The sequence below is a fragment of the Poecile atricapillus genome, chromosome 33, assembly GCF_030490865.1.
Source record: "Poecile atricapillus isolate bPoeAtr1 chromosome 33, bPoeAtr1.hap1, whole genome shotgun sequence".
Taxonomy (NCBI): domain Eukaryota; kingdom Metazoa; phylum Chordata; class Aves; order Passeriformes; family Paridae; genus Poecile; species Poecile atricapillus.
This window is the reverse complement of record NC_081281.1, coordinates 1,865,029-1,877,855: the sequence shown is the minus strand read 5'-3', so window position 1 is coordinate 1,877,855 and position 12,827 is coordinate 1,865,029. Positions and strand designations below refer to the sequence as shown.

The window sequence follows — 12,827 nt, the reverse complement described above, 5'->3', positions numbered from 1 at the left end:
TGGGATGGGAGGGATTGGGGGACGACCCTGAACCCCCCCCCAAGTGCTGAGTGAGAATGGGGGGAAAAACAAAGAAAATGGGAAAAAACTCCATCCCTGTTTGGTTTGGGGGGAAAATGGGAATTTCTGGGGGGGGGGGGAAAACCAGGGATTTTTGGGAGGAAAATGTGAATTTTGGGGGAAATTGCAATTTGCTTTTTGTCCTTGATTTTAATTACTATAAAAGAGAGAAAAACGAGGGGAAAATAATGGAAAATCCAAGGAGGAATTTGACAAGGAAAATGAGGAATTCTGGAATATTCCAAAGCTCCAAAATCCCAGCATGTCCCTCCGGATCTTAAAATGAGATTTTTGCCCTTTTTTGGCCATTTTTAATGATACAAAACAGGAAAAAAAAACATGGAAAACACAAGGAGAAGAATTGATGTGGGAAAGTGAGGAATTCTGGAATATTCCATTTTTCCAATGTTTCCTACACCTGGAATCCCCAATTCCAACGGGATTTTTGCCTTTTTGTCATTGTTTTTTAATGGATACAAAATAAAAGAGGGAAAAATCATGGAAAACACGAGGAGAAGGAGAATTTGACAGAGAAAAATGAGGAATTCTGGAATATTCCATTATTCCAGGGCTTCCCACACCTCCAGTTCCCAAATCTCAGCGCGCTGCACCAACGGGATTCTCGCCATTTTTAATGGATATAAAATAAAACTGGGAAAAAAATGTGGAAAACACAAGGAAAAGAAGAATTTGACAGAGAAAAATGAGGAATTCTGGAATATTCTGTTATTCCAATGCTTCCTACACCTGGAATCCCCAATTCCAACTGGGCTGCACCAATGGGATTTTTGCCTTTTCGCTGTTGTTTTTAATGGATACAGAAAGAAAATAGGGAAAAAGTCATGGAAAACACAAGAGGGAGGAGTTTGACAGGAAAAAAGTGAGGAATTCTGGAATATTCCACACCTCAAATCCCCAATTCCGACTGGGCTGCACCAATGGGATTTTTTTACTTTTTATCACCATTTTTAATGGATAGAAAAGAGAGAAAATCCATGGAAAACACAAGGAGGAACTGTCAGGAAAGTGAGGAATTCTGGAATATTCCACACCTGAAATCCCCAATTCCAACTGGGCTGCACCAATGGGATTTTTGCCTTTTTATCGCCATTTTTAATGGATAGAAAATCAAAAACTGGAGGGAAAACCCATGGAAAACACAAGGGGGAATTGACAGGGAAAAGTGAGGAATTCTGGAATATTCCACACCCCCAATTCCAACTGGGCTGCACCAATGGGATTTTTGCCTTTTCATCGCCATTTTTAATGGATACAAAATCAAAAACTGGAGGGAAAACCCATGGAAAACACAAGGAGAACCCATCAGGAACCCCAAAAAGCTCCAAATCCCGGAATATCCCACATTTCCAACCTGGAATATTCCATTGTTCCAGGGCTTTCCACACCTCAAATCCCCAATTCCGACTGGGCTGCACCAATGGGATTTTTGCCTTTTCATCACTGTTTTTAATGGATAGAAAAGAAAAGAAAGTAGAGAAAATCCATGGAAAACACAAGGGGGAATTGACAGGAAAAGTGAGGAATTCTGGAATATTCCACACCTGAAATCCCCAATTCCAACTGGGCTGCACCAATGGGATTTTTGCCTTTTTATCGCCATTTTTAATGGATACAAAATCAAAAACTGGAGGGAAAATCCATGGAAAACACAAGGGGGAATTGACAGGAAAAGTGAGGAATTCTGGAATATTCCACACCCCCAATCCCCAAATCCCAGTGTGTTGCACCAATGGGATTTTTGCCTTTTCATCGCCATTTTTAATGGATACAAAATCAAAAACGGGAGGAAAAACCCATGGAAAACACAAGGAGAACCCATCAGGAACCCCAAAAAGCGCCAAATCCCGGAATATCCCACATTTCCAACCCTCCCCAAATCCATCAGCGGGCTCCGCTCGGGCACCTCCGCCAACAAAACCTCCGCGGAAAAAAAGAGCCGGGAAAAAAAAAACCAACAAAAAACCGGGAAAAACCCGGGAAAAAAACAACAACAACAAAAAAAAAAACAACCGGAGCTGGATCCCAAAAAAAAACAACAACCGGAGCTGGATCCCTCAGGGAGCCGTGTGGAGCATCAAGTTCCTGAGGAGTTTCTGGCGGCCCAGCTCGTAATCCTCCTCGTCCACGTTGACCAGCAGCTTGATGGCCTCGTGGCCCACGGCCTGTTTGAGCGAGTCCGTGATGAAGACGCCCTTGAGGGCCTCCAGGAGGGAGCCGTTGATGTAATCCCGCCAGAAGGCGTCGAGGTAGGTGAGCTCCGAGAATTTGATGTCGCAGATGATGGAGCCCAAATCCCGGGATTTCAGGATGGTGTTGGCCTGGTTGAAGCGCTCGAATTGGCGCTCCAGCGGGTCCTGCTTGTTGGAGAAGACGTTGCCGTGCAGGGCGGAGTCGTGCTGGCAGTACTCGGCGCGCACGCGCAGGCGGATGTCTGCCCGCGGGGAAATGCGGCGTTTAGGGAGTTAGAACTCCCCAAATCCCGGGATGTCGCGTAATTCCGAGGGTCTCGCCTAATCCCAGGATCCCCCAATCGCAACTCCCCAGCAGTGAGTCACAGATAACTCCAATCCATGGTTCCCCTCTGATCCCAAGGATCCCCCAATCCCAGTTCTCACTCCAATCCCTGGATCCCTCCAATTCCTGGTTCCCCTCGATCCCAAGGATCCCCCAATTCCAGTTCTCACTCCAATCCCTGGATCCCTCCAATTCCTGGTTCCCCTCGATCCCAAGGATCCCCCAATTCCAGTTACCCCTCAGTCCCAGACCCTCCCCAATGCCTGAATCCCCCAATCCCAGCCCTCCAAATCCCAAGGATCCCCCAATCCCAGTCCCCCCCAGTCCCAGACCCTCCCCAATCCCTGGATCCCCCAATCCCAGTTCTCACTCCAATCCCAATTCCCTCCAATCCCTGGTTCTCCCTGATCCCAAGGATCCCCCAGTCCCAGACCCTCCCCAATGCCTGGATCTCCCCCAGTCCCAGTTCTCACTCCAATCCCAATTCCCTCCAATCCCTGGTTCTCCCTGATCCCAAGGATCCCCCAGTCCCAGACCCTCCCCAATCCCTGGATCCCCCAATCCCAGTTCTCACTCCAATCCCTGGATCCCCCCAATCCCTGGTTCCCCTCGATCCCAAGGATCCCCCAATCCCAAGGATCCCCCAATTCCACTTCCCCCCCAGTCCCAGACCCTCCCCAATCCCTGGATCTCCCTCAATCCCAGATCTCCAAATCCCAAGGATCCCTCCGATCCTGACTCCAGTCCCAATCCCCATCCCCTCACCCTGCTCTGTTTTTCCTTGGGGTCCAATCCCCCTTCCATCCCAGTTCCCTCCCAATCCCAAATCCTCCATTCCCAGTTCCCCCTCAATCGCATTCCCAGTTTTCCCCCCATTCCCTCACCCAGGTCTGTTTCTCTTTGGGATCCCAATCCCCCACTCCCATTCCCCCATTCCCATTCCCCCATTCCCATTCCCCCATTCCCAATCCCCCATTCCCAATCCCCCATTCCCAATCCCCCATTCCCAATCCCCCATTCCCATTCCCCCATTCCCAATCCCCCATTCCCAATTCCTCTCACCACAGGTCTGTTTCTCCTTTGGGATCCCAATCCCCCATTCCCAATCCCCCATTCCCCCATTCCCAATCCCCCATTCCCACATTCCCATTCCCAATCCCCCATTCCCAATCCCTCTCACCACAGGTCTGTTTCTCCTTTGGGATCCCAATCCCCCATTCCCAATCCCCCATTCCCAATCCCCCATTCCCAATCCCCCATTCCCATTCCCCCATTCCCAATCCCCCATTCCCAATCCCTCTCACCACAGGTCTGTTTCTCCTTTGGGATCCCATTCCCAATCCCCCATTCCCAATCCCCCATTCCCAATCCCCCATTCCCATTCCCCCATTCCCAATCCCCCATTCCCAATCCCCCATTCCCAATCCCCCATTCCCAATCCCCCATTCCCAATCCCCCATTCCCAATCCCCCATTCCCAATCCCTCTCACCACAGGTCTGTTTCTCCTTTGGGATCCCATTCCCAATCCCCCATTCCCAATCCCCCATTCCCAATCCCCCATTCCCAATCCCCCATTCCCAATCCCCCATTCCCAATCCCCCATTCCCAATCCCTCTCACCACAGGTCTGTTTCTCCTTGGGGTCGGGGGTCGCTGACTTCCTGCGTTTCCGTTGATTCCCGAGGAGGCTCCGGGCCCGGCCCGGGCGCTTCGGGCCCAGCTGGGGCCCCCCCGGGGGGCAGCACAGGGACGGGTGGGGGGCAGGCACTGGGGAACGGGGCACCAGTGGGGTCAGGGACCCCAAATCCATCCCAAATCCCACCCCAGGGACCCCAAATCCCACCCCAGGGACCCCAAATCCCACCCCAGGGACCCCAAATCCATCCCCAGGGACCTGAAATCCATCCCAAATCCAACCCCAGGGACCCCAAATCCCACCCCAGGGACCCCAAATCCATCCCAAATCCCACCCCAGGGACCCCAAATCCAACCCAAATCCAACCCCATGGACCCCAAATCCATCCCCAGGGACCTGAAATCCATCCCAAATCCAACCCCAGGGAGCAGCACAGGAATGGGTGGGGAGCAGGCACTGGGGAACGGGGCCCCAGTGGGGTCAGGGACCCCAAATCTCCCCCATCCATTGAGGGGGACCCCAATCCCCCCGTTAAGGGTGAGCCCAGTTCCCCCCCGACCCCATAAAATCCCCCACAGATCTGGGCAGGGCCCCCCAAGGGTTCTGGAGTGGGAATTTTGGGATGCCCTGGGGGGGGTCCCTGGGTGACCCCAATTCCCAACCCAGGGACCCCCAAATTCCCCTCCTCATTAAGGTGACCCCAATTCCTGCCCCAAACCCCCCGCACTGATCTGGGCACGGATCCTAAACCCAGAGCCCCGAGAGGCTCCGAGGTGGGGAACTTTGGGATGATCCCAAAGGGAGGATCACAATGATCCCAAAGAAGAAGGACGATCCCAAAGGGATGATGATGATCCCAAAGGGGTGACAATGATCCCAAACGGTGACAGTGATCCCAAAGGGAGGTGATGATCCCAAAGGGAGGTGGTGATCCCACAGGGAGAATCACAATGATCCCAAAGGATGGATAATGATCCCAAAGGACAGAGAACAATCCCAAAGGATGGATAACGATCCCACAGGATGGATAACGATCCCAAAGGATGGATAATGATCCCAAAGGATGGATAATGATCCCACAGGATGGATAACGATCCCACAGGATGTATAATGATCCCACAGGATGTATAATGATCCCAAAGGATGGATAATGATCCCACAGGATGGATAATGATCCCACAGGATGGATAACGATCCCACAGCATGGATAACGATCCCACAGCATGGATAATGATCCCAAAGGATGGATAACGATCCCACAGGATGGATAACGATCCCACAGGATGGATAACGATCCCACAGGATGGATAACGATCCCAGAGGATGGATAACGATCCCAGAGGATGGATAATGACCCCAAAGGATGGATAATGATCCCAAAGGACGGATAACGATCCCACAGGATGGATAACGATCCCAAAGGATGGATAACGATCCCAAAGGATGGATAACGATCCCAAATGATGGATAACGATCCCAAAGAATGGATAACGATCCCACAGGGCCCAGCTGGGCCGTACCTGATTTGTGGGGGTGGCCGAGGCCGGGCGGGGCCCCCCCGGGCGCGCGGGGCGTGACGTAGCGGATGGACGTCTCCTCCAGGTACTTGTCCACCAGATCCGGGCACACTGGGAACGGGAACGGCACCGGGATGGCAACGGGGACGGGATGGGAACGGGAACAGCACCGGGATGGGAACGGGAACAGCACCGGGATGGGAACGGGGACGGGATGGGAATGGAACACACTGGGAATGGCACCGGGAATGGTGCTGGGAACACGCTGGGAATGGCACCAGGAAAATTCCATGGGGGCCTCCAAACCCAGGGATCATCCCAGGATCGTCTTGGCAGCTGCACTCGGGGTGTCACCACAGCCCCACCCCTAAACCCCATCCCAATCCCAACCCTGATCCCAACCCCAATCCCATCCTGATCCCAACCCTGATCCCAATCCCATCCTGATCCAACTCCAATCCCATCCCAAAGCAATGCAACCCTGATCCCAACCCCGATCCCATCCTGATCCTATCCTGATCCCAACCCCAATCCCAACCCTGATCCCAACCCCGATCCCATCCAGATCCCATCCTGATCCCATCCTGATCTCAACCCCAATCCCAACCCTAATCCCATCCTGATCCCATCCTGATCCCAACCCTGATCCCATCCTGATCCCAACCCCGATCCCAACCCTGATCCCAACCCCGATCCCATCCAGATCCCATCCTGATCCCATCCTGATCTCAACCCTAATCCCATCCTGATCCCAACCCTGCTCCCAACCCTGATCCCAACCCTGATCCCAACCCTGATCCCATCCCTGATCCCAACCCCAATCCCATCCTGATCCCAACCCTGATCCCATCCTGATCCCAACCCCAATCCCATCCTGATCCCATCCTGATCCCAACCCTGATCCCATCCTGATCCCAACCCTGATCCCAACCCCAATCCCATCCTGATCCCATCCTGATCCCAACCCTGATCCCATCCTGATCCCAACCCTGATCCCAACCCCAATCCCATCCCAAACCAATGCAACCCTGATCCCATCCTGATCCCATCCCAATCCCGATCTCTGTCTGGGGCTGCTGCCCCACTCATGGGTCGCTCAGGGAAGGGTATCATGGCAGGTGATGATGTCACCCCAATACCCCCCCTGTATATCGCGATATGTCGCGACAGGCACTCACCAGGACGTAAGGCAGCAGGTCGTGGTGGGTGATGATGTCACCCCAATACACCATATACCCACCCCACATATCGTGATATATCGCAACAGACACTCACCGGGGCGCCGCCGCTTGAGGCTGACGTAGGGCAGCAGGTCGTGGCGGGTGATGATGTCACCCCAATAGCCCTCTATCACCCCATGTATCATGACAGTGACCCCGTATATCGTGATATATTGCGACAGGCACTCACCGGGACGTAAGGCAGCAGGTCATGGCGGGTGATGATGTTACCCCAATACCCCTCTATCACCCCAATACCTCCCAGTATATCGCGATATATCACAACAGACACTCACTGGGGCGCCGCTGCTTGAGGCTGACGTAAGGCAGCAGGTCGTGGCGGGTGATGATGTCACCCCAATAACCAAACACCCCCCCATATATCCCGATATATCGCGACAGGCACTCACCAGGGCGCCGCCACTTGAGGCTGACGTAGGGCAGCAGGTCGTGGCGGGCGATGATGTCACCCCAATAGCCCTCTATCACCCCATGTATCATGACAGTGACCCCGTATATCGTGATATATTGCGACAGGCACTCACCGGGACATAAGGCAGCAGGTCGTGGCGGGTGATGATGTCACCCCAATACCCCTCTATCACCCCAGTACCTCCCAGTATATCACGATATATCACAACAGACACTCACTGGGGCGCCGCTGCTTGAGGCTGACGTAGGGCAGCAGGTCGTGGCGGGTGATGATGTCACCCCAATACCCCAATAACCCCTCTATCACCCCAGTACCCCCCGGTATATCGCGATATATCGCGACAGGCACTCACCGGGGCGCCGCCGCTTGAGGCTGACGTAGGGCAGCAGGTCGTGGCGGGTGATGATGCGCAGCAGCTGCAGCAGCTGCCGCAGGTTGCTCTCGTCGCAGCGGCCCTGCCGCTCCAGCGCCAGCAGGAAGTCGCGGCCGGAGCGGATGCGGCCGCGCTCGGCCTCGTCCAGCACGTCGACGAAGAGGAAGGAGAGCACGCGCACGTCGCGGTGCGTCAGCTGCGCGCCCACGATGTCGAACATGCGGTGCAGCGAGTACAGGCCCTGCTCCCGCTCGCCCGGCTCCTCCGGCCACGGCACCGCGCCCGCGCCGCTCGCCGCGCCGCGCTTCCGGCCCGCCATGGGAGCCTGCGGGGGGGACACCGGGTCAGGGGTGAGGGGTATGGGGGATGTGGGGCTGGGGAATACAGGGATATGGGGTTGGGGAATGGAGGATATGGGGTCAGGGGTTGGGGAATGGAGGATATGGGACTGGGGAATGGAGGGATATGGAATATGGGATTGGGGAATGGAGGATATGGGATATGGGGTTGGGGAATGGAGGATATGGGACTGGGGAATGGAGGATATGGGATATGGGGTTGGGGAATGGAGGATATGGGATATGGGATTGGGGAATGGAGGATATGGGATATGGGGTTGGGGAATGGAGGATATGGGATTTAGCATTGGGGAATGCAGGGATATGAGACTGGGGAATGGAAGATAGGGGATATGGGAATGGAGAATTTGGGATTGGGGAATAGAGGATATGGGATATAGGATTGAGGAATGGAGGGATATGGGATTGGGGAATGGGGAATGGAGGGATATGGGATTGGGGGATATGGGGTTAAGAAATACAGGGATATGGCGTCAGGGATTGGGGAATACAGGGATATGGGATTGGGGAATGGAGGATATGGGATTTGGGATTGGGGAATGGAGGGATATGGGGTTGGGGAATGGAGAATATGGGGCTGGGGAATGGAGGATATGGGGTCAGGGGTTGGGGAATGGAGGATATTGGATTGGGGAATGGGGAATGGAGGGATATGGAATATGGGATTGGGGAATGGAGGATATGGGATTGAGTAATGGAGGGATATGGGGTAGGGATTGGGGAATGCTGGGATATTGGATTGGGGAATGGAGGGATATGGGGTCAGAGTTTGGGGAATGCAGGGATATGGGATTGGGGAATGGAGGATATGGGGTCAGAGTTTGGGGAATGGAGGATATGGGATTGAGGAATGGAGGGATATGGGATTGGGGAATGGAGGATATGGGGTCAGAGTTTGGGGAATGGAGGATATGGGATTGAGGAATGGAGGGATATGGGATTAGGGAACGGAGGGATACAGGATTTGGGATTGGGGAATGAGGAATGGAGGATATGGGATTGGGGATTGGGGAATGGAGGATATGGGATTGGGGAATGGAGGGATACGGGATTTGGGATTGGGGAATGAGGAATGGAGGATATGGGATTTGGGATTGGGGAATGGAGGATATGGGGTCAGAGTTTGGGGAATGCTGGGATATGGGATCAGGGGTTGGGGAATACTGGGATATGGGGTCAGAGTTTCGGGAATGCAGGGATATGGGATTGGGGAATGCTGGGATATGGGATCAGGGGTTGGGGAATGGAGGATATGGGGTCAGAGTTTGGGGAATGGAGGATATGGGATTGAGGAATGGAGGGATATGGGATTGGGGAACGGAGGGATACAGGATTTGGGATTGGGGAATGAGGAATGGAGGATATGGGATTTGGGATTGGGGAATGGAGGATATGGGATTGGGGAATACAGGGATATTGGATTGGGGAATGGAGGGATATGGGGTCAGGGATTGGGGAATGCAAGGATATGGGATATGGGAATGGAGGATATGGGATTGGGGAATGCTGGGATATGGGACTGGGGAATCCAGGGATATGAGGTCAGGGAATGCTGGGATATGGGATTTGGGGATGCTGGCATATGGGATATGGGGTAGGGATTGGGGAATGCAGGGATATGGGATATGGGGTCAGGGATTTGGGGATGCTGGGATATGGGATTTGGGAATGCAGGGATATAGAATATGGGATTTGGGGATGCTGGGATATGGGATTTGGGGTCAGGGATTTGGGGATGCTGGGATATGGAGTATGGGATTTGGGAATGCTGGGATATGGGATATGGGATTTGGGGTCAGGGATTTGGGAATGCAGTGATATGGGATTTGGGGATGCTGGGATATGGGATATGGGATTTGGGGATGCTGGGATATGGGATGTGGGGTCAGGGATTTGGGAATGCAGGGATATGGGATTTGGGGATGCTGGGATATGGGATATGGGATTTGGGGATGCTGGCATATGGGATGTGGGGTCAGGGATTTGGGAATGCAGGGATATGGGATTTGGGGATGCTGGGATATGGGATATGGAATATGGGATTTGGGAATGCTGGGATATGGGATGTGGGGTCAGGGGGATCTGGCACCGCTGGGGTTGGATGAGCTCGTGCAGCGTCAGAAGTGAAAATCTGGGATTGGATCCATCACACCAATGGATCAATCACCCCCAAATCCATCCCACAAATCCTTTCCCTGTGGATTTTGGATAAAAATCCCACTTGGCATCCCAACAACACAACTCCAGTTCCTCTCCTGGACAACCCACACCAAAAACCAGGAATTAGGGATGGGATGGATCCCAGGAAATTGATGGATCACCCCAAATCCATCCCACAAATCCTTTCCCTAAGGATACGGGAAAAATTCCCACTCTCCATTCCCCCAACACAATCCCAAGCCTGAAACCTGCTCCTTTCCTGCCCCAAAAATTCGGGATTGGGGCCAGAGCGGCACCGTTGGATCGGCCCCAAATCCTCCATCCCACCAAAACAACCCCTGGGAATAAGAATCCCTCAAAACCACCTGGAATGGGGCAGGAATTCCCTCAGAGCTGGGATTGGGACCCGCCGGGAATCGCAGCCGGAGCCATTCCGGGATCCCTGCTCTGCTCAGCCCCCTCCCGGTGGGATTTCCCGGGAATTCACCGGCTTCCCACCAAAAATGGGGATCCAGAGGGATCCAGAGGGATCCAACACCTCAGGGATGCATCCCAAAAATCCCAGCCCTCGGGAATTCACGGGATCAGGGGCTGTTGGATGGAATCCCGACCCCAATCCCAGGGGTTTTCCAGCAGAATCCCAACCCCAATCCCAGGATTTTCCATTGGGATCCTGACCCCAATCCCAGGGGTTTTCCAGCAGAATCCCAACCCCAATCCCAGGATTTTCCATTGGGATCCCGACCCCAATCCCAGGGGTTTTCCATTGGGATCCCGACCCCAATCCCAGGGGTTTTCCAGTGGGATCCCGACCCCAATCCTGGGGTTTTTCCAGCAGAATCCCAACCCCAATCCCAGGGGTTTTCCATTGGGATCCCAACCCGAATCCCAGGGGTTTTCCATTGGGATCCCAACCCCAATCCCAGGATTTTCCATTGGGATCCTGACCCCAATCCCAGGGGTTTTCCATTGGGATCCCGACCCCAATCCCAGGGGTTTTCCAGTGGGATCCCGACCCCAATCCTGGGGTTTTTCCAGCAGAATCCCAACCCCAATCCCAGGGGTTTTTCCAGCAGAATCCCAACCCCAATCCCAGGGGTTTTCCATTGGGATCCCAACCCCAATCCCAGGATTTTCCATTGGGATCCTGATCCCAATCCAAGGGGTTTTCCATTGGGATCCCGACCCCAATCCCGGGGTTTTTCCAGCAGAATCCCAACCCCAATCCCAGGGGTTTTCCATTGGGATCCTGACCCCAATCCCAGGGGTTTTCCAGCAGAATCCCAACCCCAATCCTGGGGATTTTCCAGCAGAATCCTGACCCCAATCCCGGGGTTTTCCATTGGGATCCTGACCCCAATCCTGGGGGTTTTCCAGTGGGATCCTGACCCCAATCCCGGGGATTTTCTATTGGGATCCCGACCCAAATCCCGGGGTTTTTCCAGCAGAATCCCAACCCCAATCCCAGGATTTTCCATTGGGATCCTGACCCCAATCCCGGGGTTTTTCCATTGGGATCCTGACCCCAATCCCAGGATTTTCCATTGGGATCCCGACCCCAATCCCAGGGGTTTTCCAGCAGAATCCCAACCCCAATCCCAGGATTTTCTATTGGGATCCCGACCCAAATCCCGGGGTTTTTCCAGCAGAATCCCAACCCCAATCCCAGGATTTTCCATTGGGATCCTGACCCCAATCCCAGGGGTTTTCCAGTGGGATCCTGACCCCAATCCCAGGGGTTTTCCATTGGGATCCTGACCCCAATCCCAGGGGTTTTCCATTGGGATCCTGACCCCAATCCCAGGGGTTTTCCATTGGGATCCTGACCCAAATCCCAGGGGTTTTCCATTGGGATCCTGACCCCAATCCCAGGGGTTTTCCATTGGGATCCTGACCCCAATCCTGGGGGTTTTCCAGCAGAATCCTGACCCCAATCCCAGGGGTTTTCCATTGGGATCCTGACCCAAATCCCAGGGGTTTTCCAGCAGAATCCTGACCCCAATCCCGGGGTTTTTCCATAAGGATCCCAATCCCTGGGATTCTCCATGGGGATCCATCCCTGTTCCTGCTCCCAGCCCTGGCCTTTCCCTGGATACGGTCTCCAAAACAAAGGGAAACATCGGGATCAGGGCAGGAATCCCCCACCCATCCCCAAATCCCAGCACGGCCGGGCCGGGCTCCTCTCCCAGGAGGAAATTCCCAATAAATCCCTGGAAAAAAACAACCTGGCCCCAGCTCCAGGGGGGGAAATGGGAATGGGAAGCACCTGGAGCTGTGATCCCGCTTTTTAAAGAGAGTTTTCCTTAAAATGTCTCCTTTCCTCCAAATCTGGGTGTTGAATTGAACAAAAATAGGGAAAAATCCTTGGATTCTTTCCCTGGAATGATCCTGGATTGTTTTCTTCCCATAGAAGTCAGAAAAAAAGCAGGAATTTGGTGTCGTGCTCCCTGAAAATCCAAAGAAATCCAGGAAAATTGAGGTTTTATGGAAGTGCTGACCCCTGGGAAAGGGGAATTTTGGGATTAAATATCCCA

At 53.5% G+C, this 12,827-nt stretch overlaps 2 protein-coding genes across 6 annotated transcripts; both read right to left on the bottom strand.

Annotated features, from left to right (window-relative positions):
• Positions 1–131: 131 nt before the first annotated feature.
• LOC131590295 (uncharacterized) lies at positions 132–1,963 on the bottom strand. Of its 3 annotated transcripts, XM_058860226.1 has the most exons (3): positions 1,623–1,963; positions 1,113–1,466; positions 132–966 (listed from the first exon to the last, which is right to left on the bottom strand). In XM_058860226.1, exons 1-3 carry the CDS (start codon positions 1,961–1,963, stop codon positions 621–623), a joined length of 1,041 nt encoding a protein of 346 aa, XP_058716209.1. In that variant the 3' UTR covers positions 132–620. The 3 variants fall into 3 exon arrangements, with proteins under 3 accessions (XP_058716209.1, XP_058716208.1, XP_058716210.1); XM_058860225.1 differs by having other exon boundaries at positions 1,113–1,963; XM_058860227.1 differs by having other exon boundaries at positions 132–807; positions 1,113–1,963.
• On the bottom strand, positions 1,298–12,707 carry DEDD (death effector domain containing). 3 transcript variants are annotated; one of them, XR_009280057.1, is made up of 6 exons: positions 12,560–12,699; positions 7,754–8,099; positions 5,752–5,859; positions 4,216–4,362; positions 1,949–2,512; positions 1,298–1,432 (listed from the first exon to the last, which is right to left on the bottom strand). XR_009280057.1 is itself a non-coding variant. In XM_058860235.1 (5 exons), exons 2-5 carry the CDS (start codon positions 8,091–8,093, stop codon positions 2,136–2,138), a joined length of 969 nt encoding a protein of 322 aa, XP_058716218.1. In that variant the 5' UTR covers positions 8,094–8,099; positions 12,560–12,707; the 3' UTR covers positions 1,298–2,135. The 3 variants fall into 3 exon arrangements, 2 of the variants coding, with proteins under 2 accessions (XP_058716218.1, XP_058716217.1); XM_058860235.1 differs by having other exon boundaries at positions 1,298–2,512; positions 4,219–4,362; positions 12,560–12,707; XM_058860234.1 differs by having other exon boundaries at positions 1,298–2,512.
• Positions 12,708–12,827: the final 120 nt, after the last annotated feature.

Coding starts and splice junctions, on each gene's coding strand:
- DEDD (XM_058860234.1), bottom strand. CDS start 8,093: ATGGCGGGCCGGAAGCGCGGCGCGGCGAGCGGCGCGGGCGCGGTGCCG. Junction 5,860..7,753: donor CCTCAAGCGGCGGCGCCCCG/GTGAGTGCCTGT, acceptor TCCCGTTCCCAG/TGTGCCCGGATCTGGTGGAC. Junction 4,363..5,751: donor CGGCCACCCCCACAAATCAG/GTACGGCCCAGC, acceptor CCCGTTCCCCAG/TGCCTGCCCCCCACCCGTCC.
- LOC131590295 (XM_058860225.1), bottom strand. CDS start 1,963: ATGGATTTGGGGAGGGTTGGAAATGTGGGATATTCCGGGATTTGGCGC. Junction 967..1,112: donor GTTGGAATTGGGGATTTCAG/GTGTGGAATATT, acceptor TGGGGATTTGAG/GTGTGGAATATTCCAGAATT.